The 17,158-nt window shown below is 39.9% G+C and overlaps 1 protein-coding gene across 1 annotated transcript in view; it reads right to left on the bottom strand.

Moving 5' to 3' along the window:
• Abcb1b (ATP-binding cassette, sub-family B (MDR/TAP), member 1B) overlaps positions 1-17,158 on the bottom strand; it is a 68,996-nt gene that overhangs the window by 50,444 nt on the left and 1,394 nt on the right. The window contains 9 exon segments of the mRNA NM_001243989.1: positions 1,897-2,068; positions 5,727-5,851; positions 7,052-7,223; positions 7,922-8,113; positions 10,204-10,258; positions 13,516-13,678; positions 15,148-15,171; positions 15,173-15,175; positions 15,178-15,196. Of these exon segments, the coding sequence (NP_001230918.1) occupies positions 1,897-2,068; positions 5,727-5,851; positions 7,052-7,223; positions 7,922-8,113; positions 10,204-10,258; positions 13,516-13,678; positions 15,148-15,171; positions 15,173-15,175; positions 15,178-15,196 (925 nt within the window).

Below are 17,158 nucleotides of genomic sequence, written 5' to 3'. Positions count from 1 at the left end.
GATTACCAGCCTACAATCCACACTGCCAGAGAAGCTAATAAACAAGGAGGACCCTAATAAAGACATATGTGGTTTCCTGGAGAAGGGAAAAGAGTCAAGATCCCCTGAGCAAATTGAGAGCATGGGAAGAGAGGGGAAGGAGCTAGGAGAATGAGAAGGGAAGAAGAGGAAGGATGCAGAGGTCATGAGGGAGCAGAAAGGTTGAGTCAGGGGAAGAATAGAAGAAAGGATATGTGATAGGTAGGGTTTTAGTTGGGGGGATGGTAGGGGAGGACAGGAGGGAGAAGGGAACTGGGACTGTCATGTAAAACAATCTTGTTTCTAATTCAGATAAAAAAATCTGAAAAAGTATAATTAAATACAGATTATAGATGGCCACCTAAAATAGTCAAAACTTACGTTAGTTTTTCTAAATATACAGAGATAACATTTGGATGGGTAGGTATTCTTCAAAACCTTCCAAAGACCTACAGAATATGGAATTTAAAAATGGTTTATTAGGATTTTCCATTGCAATGAGACACAACTGCTCTTGGCAACACCAATTAAGTCAGAGCAGAAGATGGGCATCAAAGAAACTTGTTATGGGGTTTGCCTTCAGTGTGGCAAAACTGGCCTATTGGTCAAAGAACTCCCCTTGCCTCAACTGCTGATAATAAGCATGATGGCCACACTGGACAAGCAGGTTACAAAGAAAAGTGACTGCTGAACTTGCCAAGAGACAGGATGGTTCTCCAAAATTCTTGCTTTACAGAAGAAAGCAACTAGCAAACTTTGCCAATACAAGACAACACAGATCTTAAAATTCCTATTTCATTAAAAAGTCTGCCAGACACTATGGCCTATGGGCTGAAGATGGATGCCCCAATGCTACAGAGAAATTTGGATGACTGTCCAGGCAGCAAGATGTCTCTCTCAGTTCTAGAGTTTAGATATTATCCTTCTGGGATCTTTGATGTGATATTCAATGAGACCCATGAAGCCTAGCTAGTTTAGTCTAGAGCAAGGAACTCTTAATCTCAAGGCTCTGGGATCAAGCCTCATACTGGGCACCACAGGGTTCTCACTGAATATCTCAGGCTGGCCTGAAACTAGATATATAGACTAGGCTGGCTTCAAGTTCACAAAGATCTGTCTGTGGGCAGGAGTTTTTGACCTGCTGTTCAGTCCCAAATAAACACAGAGGCTTACATTAATTATAAAACTATTCAACCGATGGCTCTGGCTTTTTATTAGCTAATTCTTTCTTAATTACTAACCCACTTCTATTAATCTGTATATCTCCGCATGGTCTTAACTTACCAGTGATATCCTGGCCTGTTGCTTCCTCAGCAGCTACATGGAATCTCCCTGACTCTGCCTACTACCTTTCTCTATCCCTGTTTGGATTTCCTGCCTGGCTAAATCCTTCCTGTCCATTGGCCACAACAGTTTTACTCATCAATCAATAAGAGAAACACATATTCACAGCATACAGAAGGACATCCCCCATCATCCAGCAGCATGTCTGCCTATGAGACACCATGATGATAATGAACTAAACCTCTAAAACTGTAAGCAAGGCCCCAATTAAATGCTTTCTTTTATAAGAGTTGCATTGGTACAGTAACTAAGACATTGGTTTATAATGCTTGAGGAGGAAGACTTGTTATTTTTATTCTTTAATGCAACATTGATACATAAAAAGTAAGTTTTCTTAAGCTATCTGAAAGAAAGACAACAATAATGGTTTTTGGAGCTATCTAATATCCTCTCCACTCTTGAAGCTAGTGACTGTTGGAACGAATTTTTTATAGTATTCAACAAGTTTCAAAACATTCTTCTAAGGTCAAATTAAAACTACTCAATTTAAATGCCATTTTTAGTGAATCCTTTTATAAATCAAATGTTACTTACAGTAAGCACTTGTCCAACAGAGTATTCATTCGACAGGACCAAGGAGGTCCCATACCAGAATGCCAGTGCATATGATGCATAGACCAATAAGTAGGCAATACCTATGGAAATGTTGGCTGTGACCGCTTTCTTTATTCCAACATTTTTAGCTTCTTCTAAATTTTTATTGTACCTGGAAGAAAAACCAGAAAACACCATATGTAGTCATAAATGTCAAGGGACTATGTCAAAATAACAAGGCAGTTACATAAATAGTTACGATGGACCAGCCCTGTACCCCATGCTTTCTTCTTTTCTCCACATATTGCCCCTAAGATGTTCGATTATTTTATTCCTTCACTGAAAAGTAAACAGAGGCTTGAACCTTTTCTGACCTTAGTAACAGTGAAATAATAAAAAAATACCAAAAGCTCGTATTATCACAGGCACACGAGGAAAACAGCTGGTCATGGTAGTTATGCACTAAGGAGGGTGAAGCAGGAGGAATACAAGTTCAAGGCCAGCCTGTCCTAGTTGGGGGAGGGGGAGGGGAGCAGGAAAAGGCAGGGGTAATGATGTAGAAGGAGGGAGGAGAAGGAAGATGAAAAGGGCAAAGAATGAAGAATTTAGAAAACCAGGAAGAAAGAAGGGGATGAAGAACAAAGAAGGAGAAGGAGGAGGAGGAGGAACATGTAGTTAATGAGCTGGAGATATAATGCTAGAAAATCGTAACATAAAAATGCTGTTTAAAGCTTTGGACCTTAAAGAAGCTTTAGAAACATGCTCCCTTGGGGGTGCTAGAAGGACCAACTGGGAGATCACATGAGAGCACTTCAGAAACCGGGACATGTTAAAACATGTTTTTGACATTTAAATAAGCTTTATTAAATCAACCTAGAGCCAGCCACACACCACCAATCCCAGGCCCTAGGCAACCCAGGCAAGAGGACTCAGAGCTCCAGGCCAGACAGGGACACACAGCAAAGGGTTCTCTCTTAAAAACAAACAAGCTGTAAGCTTTACCTTATTTCTATAGATGTGAATTTTAAAATCACTGATGTACAAAAATTATTTTGACTTATGAATATATAATAGGTACAGGCTAAGGAAGCTGCAGACAGTGGGGGAGCAAACTGGCCTGGGGGTGAGGCATTGAAGAACCCCAGCTCCAAGTGAAGGGATGTCAGCTGGATCAGGCTTACATTTCATGGAAGAGCAGAGCTACAGAACTCTGCAGCATGCCAGGAACACACAAGCTAAATTATTTAAGCTACCAAGCCTACTCCTCTTTCCTACCTGAGCAAACTGATTGAAAGAGCACCCTTAGGTGTGACAGGAGCCACAGCCACAGCACCCCAATTAAAGATAATGGGTCAACCTCACCAAAGAGAAGTGACTCAAGAAACAACAACTTCTGCTAACAAACTAACTCCAGATGGACAAGTCCCAACACAAAACCAAAAATTAGATTAAAAACCAAGACAGCACGTTTCCTCCAAAAATTACCAATCTCATGGGAAGGGATGGCACTGCCAGGGACTTAGCTAAAATTCCAAGCAAAGAACTAAAAAAATACAACTGTAAGCACATTCATAGAATTTAAGGAGAACATGAACACACTTATGGAAGTCAATTCATGATATGAAAATAGAATCCAATAATGACAGAAATACTGAAGAAAAATCAAACCAAAATGATGCTCAAAACACAAGACTCAGTAAGTCAAATCAAAAGGCAAGTGGAAAGTCTTACAAGAGGCTGGATAACGAATGAGGAGGAGTCTAGCAGGACTTGAATCATTCAGTCAAAGACATTGATAATTTTTTTAAAACATTTTTAAAATTTTGTATAAAAACATATAAACAGAACATGCAAGCACAGCTCAGAATCAGGACCAGAAAAAAAAAATTCCCCATGTCATGTTATAGTTAAAAGACTAAAAACACAGAAAGGCAGGGTGTGGGTAGTGGGGATAGAAAGCTACAGGAGAAAAGGGACAAACCACACACAAACACAGGCCAATCAGAGTATGAACTGACTTTTCAATAGAAATCTTTAAAACCAAAAGGGTTTGGAGTGAGATAGTTTAAATTCTGAAAGAACGTAGCTAGTAAGCAAGACTACTAAACCCAGGAAAACTTCCTGTCATAATTGAAAGAGAAACAAAATTTTCCATGACAAAACATAAGACCTGTACATTTGAAACTGCTAGAGGAAAAAAAAAAGTAGGGCATGTACTCTAACATATCAGCCTAAGTAAGGTCTCTCAGAGTAGGACTCTGGTCACTCAGGATGTAAATCCAGCAATCAACAAACAGGGCTCCACAAAAGTAAACCCTCCCTGTATTCAGAAGGAAACATGTTTGAAAGGCACAGAGGAGAAAAGCAGTTAAACTTACTGAAACTATTCTGACTACTGAATTAAATGTATTCACAATTGTGGTTAGTTAAATTGCCATTCCATATGAGCCAGTTTCCTCCCACACCTGATATTTTGAAGGGAAAGTGAGATAGATTGGTTGCTTCAGAGGCATAAGCTTTGTGATGATCTATCCCACCACATACTAAAGCTCCTGCCATGTTAGGAGACTCAGTTGGCTTGTCTATCCCAGACCCCACATCTGCACCCTCACTATAGGAGACTTATTCTCATCTCTTAGGTCTCAGGCTAACTAAAATCTCCTCTAAGAAACATTCCTTGACCATATTTAAATGTGCCCTCCTCATGCCCCTCAATACATTTCTTTAATCAAAGCCTATTTTTAAAGACTATGTTTGTGTGTATGTTGGAGGAAGGGTGTTTTAGTTAGGGTTTCTATTGGTGTGAAGAGACATCATGAAAACAGCAACTCTTTTTTTTTATTTTTTATTTTTTTTATTTTGAGACAGGGTTTCTCTTTGGCTTTGGAGGCTGTCCTGGAATTAGCTCTTGTAGACCAGGCTGGTCTGGAACTCACAGAGATCCGGCTGCCTCTGCCTTCCGAGTGCTGGGATTAAAGGCGTGTGCCACCACCACCACCAGGCCAACAGCAACTCTTATAAAGGACAAACAATTAATGGGGTGGCTTACAGTTTCAGAGGTTTAGTCCATTACCAGCATTGCAGGAAACATGGCGACATACAAGAGACATGGTGCTTAGAAGGGGCTAAGAATTCTACATCTTTGATCCACAAGCAACAGGAAATGGTCTGAGACATTGGGTGTGGCTTGAGCATATATGAGACCTCAAAGCCCACCTCCACAGTGACTCACTTCCTCCAATAAGGCCACACCTACTCCAACAAGGCCACACATCCTAATAATGCCACCCCCTGTAGGGGACATTTTCTTTCAAACCACCACAGGGTATGTATGTACATATGAGCAAAGACACCCCTGTGTACATATGAGCAAAGATACCCCTGTGTAAATATGAGCAAAGACACCCCTGGAGTCCAAAAAAAGGCATCTCATCCCTGGAGGCTGGAGTTACAGGTAGTTGAGGCCCATAAGAACTCAGGTCCTCCATCCGAGCAGTATGCCCTCTTAACAACCAAGCCATCTCTTTAGCCCTATCAAAGTATATTATGTCTCTCTAAAAAAATTCCATAACTCTCTTAGAGCCTTTTATTTTTCAGACTAATAGGTTGTCTGTGTACCATATAACTCCTTATCTGCAGTTCCTGTACCATCTTTCTTCTATAAGAATGAAAACATGGGTTTTCAAACTTATTTTAAAAAGCAAGCAGAACACATATACTCCCTTCTCCTGAAGGCTTGTAGTAGGAAAGCATAATTAGAATAGTAACTTTTCAGAATAGCAGCAATCACACACACAGAATTTGAAATTTCTAGCAAAAGAAACCCAAACCTTTCAAGTTCTTTGTTTTGTCCTCCAAATGCAATCACAGTTCTGATGGCTGCTAAGACTTCTTCAGCAACTGCTCCAGCTTTTGCATATGCCTGAAGTTCCTTATTAGTGAATGAAGTCAATACCTGGCAACATGCAATCTTGTATCATTTAAAAATGACAATCAACTCTATCTTTTGCAGAGTAAAAAAAAGATATAAAAATGTTGCTTGTATAGAAATCATAGAAATAGCAAGATCTTTGAGGGCCAGGTATCACTAGAGAGAGAAAATATACTGGCTTCCCACACACACACCAGTGTTCTCTAGCTGACCCAGTGTCTGAACAAGGAAAAGAATCCTGGACACAAAGGGACTTTTGGTCAGTTGCCTGTAGTGCCTGGGACCCTTCTGTTCTTCCTACCTACTTGTATGGGTTAAGAAGACAACCTCAAGCCCACAGGAAAAACAGTTTCTCAAACTAGTGCACATACCTTTTAATAGAGCCAACAGTCTGAGAATCCAAGACATATACAGAGCAGGGAGCAAAACAAAGGACTGAGGTAACGTGTAGTTCTTTTTTATTATTTTTATTTACTTATATTTTCTGTATGAGTGCACTGCTTGCTAGCAGAGGCTTCAGATCCTATTGCACATGGTTGTGAGCCACCATGTGGTTGCTGGGAATTGAACTCTTCCTCTGGAAGAGCAGCCAGTGCTCTCAAGGGTGGAGCCATTTCTCCACCCCCATAATGTGTAATTCTTAAAGATCAACTTCCACTCTCTTTTCCTTATCTATCTACAAGGTATTCTAAAACATTTTAGATAACTTTTATTAAATGCTGATGTGAGATGTTTGAACTTAACTTGTTCAGAATTCTACTAAAGAGGAAAATCAATTAAGAAAACGAAGCTTTTAGGCTGGCAAAGGCTGGCAAGATGGCTTATTGGGTAAAAGTAGAACTCAAGCCTGATGACCTTAGGTTGCTCCCTAAGAGTAACAGTAAGTCTTGCAAAGCTTTGGAGGGTGGTGCAGACATGGGAGGATCATGTGTATGGCTAACACTTCACAGTGATGTTCTCCACTGAGCATAGATCTTTCCAGGCTAGCACATCTTTTCTAGGAAGACAAGGAACATACAAGGTCCCCTCCCTCTCTCCCTCCTACCCACTCCCCCTTCCTTCCTATCCTTTCCCCAAATAACAGCTCAGTGGGTCTGGATCAGCATATCCTGTTGATTGTTAAACAGAAGTTTAAAGAAAGTACCAAACTCACAACCAGGACTGTCCTGGTTAAAGACTGTCCCATGGGTTCTGGGGAGGACTCTGACATGTGCCTTCACTTACCTTGGCCCACATAGCAGATGACAATCCAATAAGGGGGCTGACAGCCAAAATTACAAGGGTTAGCTTCCAACCACTTATAAATCCTACTATAAAAGCAGCTAAAAATGTTGCTATGGACTGAAAAAACATTCCAATTTTGTCACCAATTCCATCATTAATTTTGGAGACATCACTAAAGAAGAAAAAGATTGTGTTACAAATAACGTCAGAACTACAAACACAGAAATCAGCCAGTTTTATATTGTATCACTGAGTCTGATGTAATTAATATGTCTAGAATCTTTGTATACATTTCACTTGACAGGATGTCTGTTTCCAGTAGGAGGATTGTCATTAACAGTATTTTGCCGACCACGTGGCTTCAGAATACAGACATGGGACGTTTAAGACGATTCACTGTGAAATTTCAAACTGCTCAGAGATGTGTGTATATGGCACTGTCTTCTATGAACACAGATCTTTGATGCCATTCTGTGAAGAAGAGGCTGACAGACAGGAGCTCCCTCCATCCCTGTTTCTCCCTCCCTTCTTTCCAGTGTTTTCCAAGGACACCAAGGAGCCCTGGCAGGACACACTCAGTGGGATGATCAGGTCATATTGTTGCTGCCCTGCACTTCGCTGCTGTGCTCACTCTGAATCCTTCTTGACTCTGCCAGTCTAATCCCTCACTGAATGCGAGTCAAGCAGGGGCTCTACCCGCATACCTGCCAGGGCACTGTGAACAAGAAGCTGTGTCAGACATGGGTACTGCCCACAAGGGCTTTACTCTGTTCAGTGATGCACCAACACTCCTAACAGGGCTGGTAGTATCTACTTCACAGCATTGAGAACAAGACCATATCTGACTTGAGCATAAATCTAGATACTCACTCTGTGAGCCGGGTGTTGAGCTCCCCAATGTCGTGCACGTCAAACCAGCCTATCTCCTGATTCATTATAGCATGAAAAAACTTCTGTCTAATTTTGTTTATTTGTCTTCCAGCTGCCAGGCACCAAAATGAAACCTGAATGTAGGCAACTATGAGCACACCAGCACCAATCCCCGTGTAGTAATAGGCGTACCTGAAAAACAAGAACACTGTACACAGGCTATTTTCCAATCAGTCCTTCTCTCTGCACACAACTGAGCCTTACTCTTCAACTATCCGGCACCCCAGCATCCTTAGCAAACCAGAAGGGGTTGTGAGGACCAGAGCTAGAACTGTCAGCATCTACCTCTGTCTATGGCAATATAGAAGAATGGCTTTGAGGCAAACCCAGCTATTCACTGACAATCTTGTAAACTCAGGCAGGATGCTTATCATCTTAGGCCCCAATGTTCGAGCTGGTAAAATGGGGGTAAGAAAAGTTATACAATAGATCTCAAAGATGCTTGGGCCAGTCTCTTACATAAAACAAGCACCCAGAGAACATCAGATACTTGGTATACTGGCAACCTGCTGAGATATGCCCCCGTAGTCCTAATTCTATTTCATCAACATCAATTAATGAGCCCTCTAGGCTGTCTCTGCTTGTCAAGGGACTTGTGACAGAACTTGTCTGAAAGTTTAAACCAGGGATGGAGGTGACTCCTCACCCTTTTGAACTACTGACAGACCTCAGCTGAAAAGTGACAGCTGAAAATTAATAGTATTTGTATCTGCCCAATTGGTAATTTTGAACTACTATAAAATGTTCAAAAAGAAGCTCTTCTAATTTAAATCAAAAACAATGAAAATCAAAGCTCTCAAATTAAACTAAGAAAAAGGTGAACTGACATCCCTTGTTCTAAGTCTTCATAAAAGCAAACCTTGGGCTTCTACAATCAGTTAACATTTAGATAAAAGGCAAACCTTCCGACATGAAATACAATGTTGTCTAAAAACAAAAAAGTTCTACCTGTTGTCTTCTGAAAATTGCAGTGTGTCCTGGGAAGCATCAAAATGGTTACTTATAAGGAAGAGAGTCTCTGATGTGATGTTCACAGCTCTGCACTCAACCTAGCAGGAATCCTACAAGCATATCTACTGTATCATACCCTGTTACCTCTTATGACTTGCAAAAAGCCCATGGAGCAATTAGAACACTTCTCATTAGTAGATGAGTCTGTAATTATTTTTCATGTGCTAATAGTATAGTAAGAGTAACCCCAATTAACAAGTGTACCTTATGGCTAGGGAACAGCCTGCAAGCTATTTAGTTTTATTCATTTGTTCATTTATTTATTTATTTATTTATTTATTTATTTGTTTTTTTAAAATGGTCTTGCTACATGCCCAGGCTGTCCTCAATCTTATTAGCCTCTTGTCAATACCTTCACAGTGCTAAGATGTGTCATCATTCCTAACCTTGCTAATATATTTCAAATGATCAAGATGATGCTGTTCACTGGGCATTGTTGCTTAAACCTATAATTCCAGCACTTGGAAAGCTAAGACAGGAGGGATGCCGCAAGCTTGAAAACAGCCTGGGCTACATGAGGAGGTCAGTACTGACTCAGAAAAAGAAGAAAGAAAAAGAGGGATTTTAAAAGTTTTCACAATGTAAGAAATAATGCCTCTATACAACAGTATTCAGCTTATTCATGTCTCATTGTTCAAATATAACCCAGTGTCTTCCTTCTTTAAATATGTCAAGCCATTCATAGAATAATGTAGAATCATACTATCTGAATAGCATCATGGATATTTGCACATTTGTTCAAATATATTCTCCAGAATAAACTTTAAAACATGTAAATCGCTTAACAAAATATTTTCCCAAGGTCAAAATTAAACATTTTTTTTATTCTAGGATTTTTTGGTTTTGTTTTTGTTTTGGCACGGGGGGGGGGGTGGTTTGTTTTTCAAGAACAGCTCTGGCTGTTCTGGGACTTGCTTTATGGATCAGGCTGGCCTCCAACTCACAGAGATCCACCTGCCTCCGCCTCCTGAGTGCTGTTTTGTTTCATTATTTACAATTAGATGTTGAGTTTAAAATTTTCCTGCTAGCCAATATTACTATTATTATTACTAGGGATACTCTGCAAGAAGCACACTAATAATTACAAAGCAATGGGCAATAATATTTAGTTCAACTTAAAATCGTATTATATGAGTGAAAATTTTCATAGATCATTATAACCAGATTAATGGAGAAACAATTAGTGAAATAATAAAGAAGTGTTGAGTTACGTGGCCATGTCTTCCTCCAGACTGCCGCTGATGACTTCTGTGTTGTTGATTTCACCTAGACAACCAGAAAACAGAGCTGGCCCATTGATGCCTCTTGGCACTCCAATAAAAATAAGCATATAAAAGTAAACCAAACTCCTTTCACTTGAAAATCTCTAAAAAACAGGACCAAGTGATCCAGATAAATTTAATTTAGTTTCAATCCAAGCTTTAATGACAGCCATTCAAACATTTCTCCACTGGTCATGCACCAACACACAGAGCCTACATTTAATGATGCTCATTTTCAAGAAAAAACCCACAGTGACAAACACCAATCTGACTGGATACTTGGGCACATATTTAAACACTAATACTGAATTTCTCTACTTTTCATTGTTATTTCAAAATTATCACGAAGAACACAGCATTATCCAATATTAGGAAAAGCTAACTATCTAAACCAAATATGTTAGAAACCCCAAAACTTTTAACCATTCACACAGACACAAATAAGTACTGTTCAACATTTTTGTGTATACGTTGTTAAATTTTCTTTTATGTATGAATGTATTCACATACAAAACTTAAAAAAAACACAACAAATGTAAATCAGTATCAACTTTTCTTGCCATGCTTCTATCAGTTTTAAATTTGCTTTCATTTTGGTAGTTTTCAACATCATACTGTTTCTGGGAACATCACTCAGTGAGTGTACTTACCCAGCAAACACTATAGGTGTTACTGCATAAGCATATGTGTACATATATGTGAATATGTGGCAAATACTGTACAAGAAAAAGTACAATCAAGACTGCTAGGTCAACAAAAAGCACACTTCAAATCTTATAGTCATTGCAAAATGTTAGATTATAGTATATGTGGAACTCAAGCAGAGGGAGAAAAAGAAAGAAAAAGGGGCCTCCAAAGCCACAGAGAAACCCTGTCTTGGAACCCCCCCCTCCAAAAAAAAGTCAGATCTCACAACAAAATAGTAAGACCAAGTCTATGCTGAGACCAGGCAGGGCATCAGACAAGCTCACAAGTGGACTTCGGCAGCAGCAATAAGGGGCAGAGCCACTGAATTCTTCACATAACTGTCTGGTTATAGCCATGATTTGTGTAAGGCCCTCTACAACCTGGGCCTCTTTGAGCAATTAATAAACAAGAAAGCTCTTCAGTCTAGGCCATCACATTCACAAAATGAATATAATTCTAAATCAGGATAAATAATGTGTTCTTCAGAAACACAAAGAAGTAGAACAAAGCAGCAAAGGTATAAATTGGCTTAGATATCGATGCATACTTCTGGGGAAAGGATGCACAGTGTTTATCATAGACTTAATTCAAATAGCAGGCTAGGAATATAGCTCAGTGGGAAAGCACTTGCCTACTATCTATGAGGCCATAAGTTCAATTCCCAGCACCTCAAAAGTGAGTGCAGATGATGTACAAAGCCATGGGTTTGGTCTCTAGTATCAAAAGCACAGAGATGAGGAGATGACTCTGCAGTTAGGAGTGTTAACTGTTTCTTACAGAGGACCCTAGAACCTACAGTGTGCAACTGTCGCTCCACATGCTCACCTGAATTCATCCCCCACATTAAAATTAATCTAAAAAAAAGAAGGATCCTTGTAAACTGTGATATTGGATTATCAATAGGCATTGCCAACATTTTATTTGTTTTTTACTTTTTGAGATTATAGTAAAATTACATCATTTCCTACTTCCCTTTCCTCCCTCCAAACCCTCTTATATACTACTTGCTCTCTTTCAAACTCACAGCCTTTTTTCATTTCTCTCTCTCTCTCTCTCTCTCTCTCTCTCTCTTCTCTCTCTCTCTCTTCTCTCTCTCTCTCCCTCCCTCCTCTCTCCCTCCCTCTCCCTCCCTCACACACACACTTTTCTAAATATATAACTCTAACTCGCCAACATGTTTACTGAGTACAAAGTAAACTGCAAGTCTTCCAACCTCTTCAAGACCAACAGTGACCTGAAAACTGAAGCTCAGAGCTGGCACCCTTTGCCCCCAAGTCAAGGATGCTTGTGCTAGACAGAGACAAAGCATTTCAGTAGCTCACTCCTTTCTTCACTCCCCGGGGTACCTTTTTACATCTTTCCTTATCAACCAGTCTCTTGCTTCCAATCTTACTGAGAAAATTAAATTCTAACAGTCCTCTATTTAGCAATGTTAGACTTTGTGAGGTTTTAGCCTCCTGCAGAGAACCGTGAAACTGTCATCTGACTTCATCATAAAGAGAATGAGGAGAACACAAGAAGATGCTGGAGAGAAAATACGATCATACACTGAAATAAATTTTAACACACTACACTTTTGTATTTATTGTTTTATTAGTTATTGTCATTAATCTCTTACCATGCCTAATTTATAAAATTTATCATTGGTATGCACATACAAGAAATATATTGTAAATATATGCAGGATTCAGTATTCTCTATGGTTTCAGGCATCCACAGGACAGTGTCTCTAGCAGACAGGAGGATCTGCCAATCAGCAGAAAACATGCATAGATTCCCAGCTCCTCATCCAGCCACCCACCTTTGGATTCTGACACTAATCCACTATTTCTGCCTGTTACTGTAGCTGAGTTGCCTCGGCTCTACCCTGAGTAAGCATTTCCTCCTGCTCACTGATTTGTCCTTCAGAGACGATCTCTCTAAATCTCCCCACTCTCTCTTTCAAATATCACTTTCCACTTTCCTATTTCATCAAGAACAAAAGCATTACTTTTCCCATCCTACAACTAACACCTTCATACTCTTTCTCACTTCCTCACCCTGGCCCCACTCCCTCCCTCTCATAAACAACTGTCTCAGACCTCCTTTCATTTCTCAATCCTGGATCTGCTTTCTCATAGGTCCACCCATGACAACAAACAAAACTGCCCAGGCATCTCTCCCTTCCCCTTTCTCATCTCATCTAAGAGTAACCATGCACTTCCATTTTCTTAGGGTAAAAGTGTTAGCATCATCCTAAACTCCCGGTTTACACTCACAGCCATGGACTCCTGTAACTATTGCAGCTCACCATTCACGGTTCCGATTAGATTCCCATACTTCCTCCTCAAGCTTTTAAAGCCATTTCTGACTTCATAGAGTGCCTTCCCTTTCCACATATCCCTGAGAACACTTCTCCTGGGTCTCTTAGTACCTATAAACATTACCTTCTCAAACACATTACAAACATGACATCCTCCACCTTTCATAGCACAAAACACAACATCACACATTTAGTAAAGGCCCTGCAAATGGTATGTTAAGTGAATGTTATTTGCAAAATCCAATAAATTTGGTACCACAAATCATCCTTACTTTGATTAGTCATGTTTGGCCAAATACTGGTTTCTGCTTTTGTAAAACTATCTGTCATGTGTCCAAACACCAGCATCAAGAGAGGAAGTGAAGTCCCATGGAGAACAGCAGCCAGAGTTCCCAGGACCATGTACAGCTTGTCGAGCCAATCTGCATAGCGAAACTAGGAGGAAGTAAAATAGGCATAGTGAGTGAGCACATGAAACCATGGATGGTGCTTCAAAGAAAACTCCAAATCCAAGCACATTTTAGTCTGTCACTGCTACTGTCTCACACCAAGTATCCTCTCACCATGGGCTGTGCCAATTCTTTTTTAATTTATTTTTACTTGGGCGTGCGTGCGTGCGTGCCTGTGTGTGTGTGTGTGTGTGTGTGTGTGTGTGTGTGTGTGTGTGTATAGGCACATGAATATAAGGCTGTCAAAGGCCAGAAGAAAGCATAAGATCCCAAAGAGCTGGAGTTATGGGTGGCAGAGAATTGCCAGACGTGTGGGTGCTGGGAACTGAACTCCTGTCCTCTGTAAAAGCGGCAAGTGCATTTAACAGCTGAGCCATTTCTTCAGCCTCCACAAACTAATTCCTCATACTGAATTCAGGGTGTCTTCTCTTCTGTGGTACCTGAGGAGGATTTTTAAAGTTTCTAAAGCGATGATACCAGAAAAAAATAATATTCTGAAGAGATAGAAATCACTTCCCATTCTGTGGTGGCTGACATAAACAGACAACTGGACTGGAATTATAATAACTGAGAAGAAAAACCTTTCTCTCTATGACTGTGAGAATTTCCAGATTTAACTGAGGAGAAAAACTCCTGATTGCTAAATCCTAGGAATCAACAATCCACCATGACCTTTACTAACATGTATTGCAGGATATTTGTTCACACTGACATTCTGAGACTGCCAATAAAGTTTCACCTTGAATCAGGGGCTGGAGTTAGGAACTAGCTGACCAGAATTAACCACAGAGGACCCAGGATATATATAGAGAGAGACAAGAAGTAGTAGGATTTAGAAAGATTTAAGGGCCCTTTTTGGATCAGGGAAAAGAGAAAAAGAGAGGAGGTCACTGGTGTCTTCTCTGCCACTTCTCTGGTCAATTAGGTTTTTACCCCAATATTTGACTCCCAATTTATTAATAATAAAAAATTTATGTAAACTCTTGAAACATGGGTGCAAAGGACTTTGAGATTAACCTGCCAGGAGCTAGGGCCTTGAAGGATGGCATGTTATCAAGCATGGTGGTATACCATGGAAACCCCAGCACCAAGGGTCAGGAGTTTGAGGCCATTCTTCCTATACACACACAGCCAAGACCGTGCTGTAAACATACCAAACAGACACCATGTGTTACAGCAGCTTTCCTCCACCTCACTGGCAATGACCATAAAGAAAAATGGAGGTAAAATCACCAATAACATCCAACATAACTAATTTGGAAAAAACTGAAATCTAAGCCAGGAAGAGGAAGCTGCTGAGCTTCAGTACATGTCAATTATGGCTGGCATTCTTCTGAAAATACACTAAATCCAATTGATTAACTTTACCTCCACATTTCTGTGGGTCCCAAGAAAGCCTTATTATAGCATGTAGAATGTCTCTTTTTTGAGGTAACACACAAATTCCAAACTCACCATCCCAAATATACCAACGGTTGGTTTCTTTTCTTTCTTCTCCTTTTTACTGAAGAATACAACAAAGGGATTATATAAAGCTTCAAAAATGCTATGAAAACTTTAAAGAACCAGCCTGTTATAAACTACTGACAACCAGGACAGACATGTCTACACAGTACTCACCCACTAGGACAGACATGTCTACACAATACTCATCCAAACAGTCTGATGTCATGTATGAAGTGTAAATACAAATGTTCATATATTTTAGACAGTTAAAATTATGATTACCACTGGGTATTGTATTTCTATTTTTAACTCTTTACGCTTGTGTGTATGTGTGTTCTCATGACTGGGGGAGGGGCACAAGCATGCGATGGCGCATGGGTGGAGCTCAGAGGAAACTGTGTGTCATTCCTTGCCATCTACCCTGCTAGAGACAAGGTCTCCTGTTATTCACCACTGGATTTGCCAGGCCAGCTTGCCCACAGGCTCCCAGTGTCTGTTTCACAGTCCTCCACTAGAGGCACTACAAAGGTATGTAACAACATCTGGCTTTATATGGCTTCTGGAGACAAAACTCTGGTCCTCAAGCTGATGCAGCAAGCATTTTTCCCACTGAGACACAGCCCCTGTCCCAGGTGTTGGGATTTGTGTAAGAATATTTTCTTGTGTTCTAGATATTCCCTAATTTTTATGATGAATACACGTATCCACACGTTCGTTTGCAAGTGAAATACCACACATTTAAAAAAGAGAGTTTTCTATTTTTTTTCCTTTTTTGGTTAATGTTAGTTTGATTAAAATATTCTAGCTGGGAATGGCAAAGTGTATTTATAATTCCAGTACTAAGATGGCTAAGGCAGGAAGTTTACAAAGCAGGAGGAAAACCTGGGCTACATAGTGATAATCTACTTGGAAAAAAAAAAAGAAAGAAAATAACTCATGTTCCAGAATTAATCTTCCCAACTAATTTCTTGGTAAGTCTAAGTATAGTTTAATTACTGCTGAGATATTGATTGATTGATTGATTGATTTGAGCTCTGGATAGTATCTGTAATCATTCTCCTTACTGCAGAGAGAGCAGTCATCAAATGTTGGACATGGACTATCCTAACTTAAAAGTAATTAAGTTTCTCTATGAGCAAATCTATTTCTGCAAGGGCATCTGAGGTCCTGAGTGGACACAAATGAAACCTTAAAAAACCAGGCTTTAAAAAACAATGAATTGTTTTTTAAACAATTCATCCTTACATATAAATCCATCCTTACATATAAAAACATCAACTATCATTCAAAGTTGCTATACCAAACTACTCTTGGGATAGACTAATTTAGAGAAGTACATTATGTTGATATAGTCTTCTAAGTTTAAAAGTTTATGGCTTGCTTGTTCACGTACTAAATGAAGCAGAAGACAGCAGGAGAAAAACAGTCCTGTTTTTAGTGATACAACAGGACACAAACACACAAGCTCAGGATGGATCCTATGCTGGGCATCTAAAGCACAGCTTCAGTAGCCCTGGAGCAGGGATGCAAGAGAAGAGACAGCCATGATGCACTTCAGTTCTCTGCTTTTTCCCTACCCTTTCATTCTCTGACACTGACACTACTAGGGAGAAAGGACATTCCAGGCATAAGCTAGAATAATTCATTAAGAACTCTGAAGGAGGCACACTGTTGGCCTTTGTCAGATAAAAACATGTAGAAGAGTTACTTAAACTTGTCCCAGGTCCTGCTGCTAGATCAAAAACTAACATTTAAACTGCAGCCTGCTGCTGGACCACCAAGCTGTGAGGTAGGAGATACAGACCTGAGACTTCAGTCAAGATAGGGTTAAGTGATGCAACACTTGCCTAGCCCTGGGCTAAAGATAGACTTCAGTAGTAGATACTTGTGTAACATCAAAAGGCACTAGGTTCAATCCCTAGTACTGAAGGAAAAGGGGACTGTCTGTAATGTATATGTACAAAATTTCTACAACAACATGATTGACTCTCAGTTTGTCTTTCTGAACATTGTGTTCTGA

This window comes from Cricetulus griseus (genome assembly GCF_003668045.3).
Source record: "Cricetulus griseus strain 17A/GY chromosome 1 unlocalized genomic scaffold, alternate assembly CriGri-PICRH-1.0 chr1_0, whole genome shotgun sequence".
In the NCBI taxonomy this organism is placed as follows: Eukaryota; Metazoa; Chordata; class Mammalia; order Rodentia; family Cricetidae; genus Cricetulus; species Cricetulus griseus.
The sequence above is the reverse complement of the archived record's forward strand: the minus strand, read 5'-3'. Positions and strand labels throughout refer to the sequence as shown.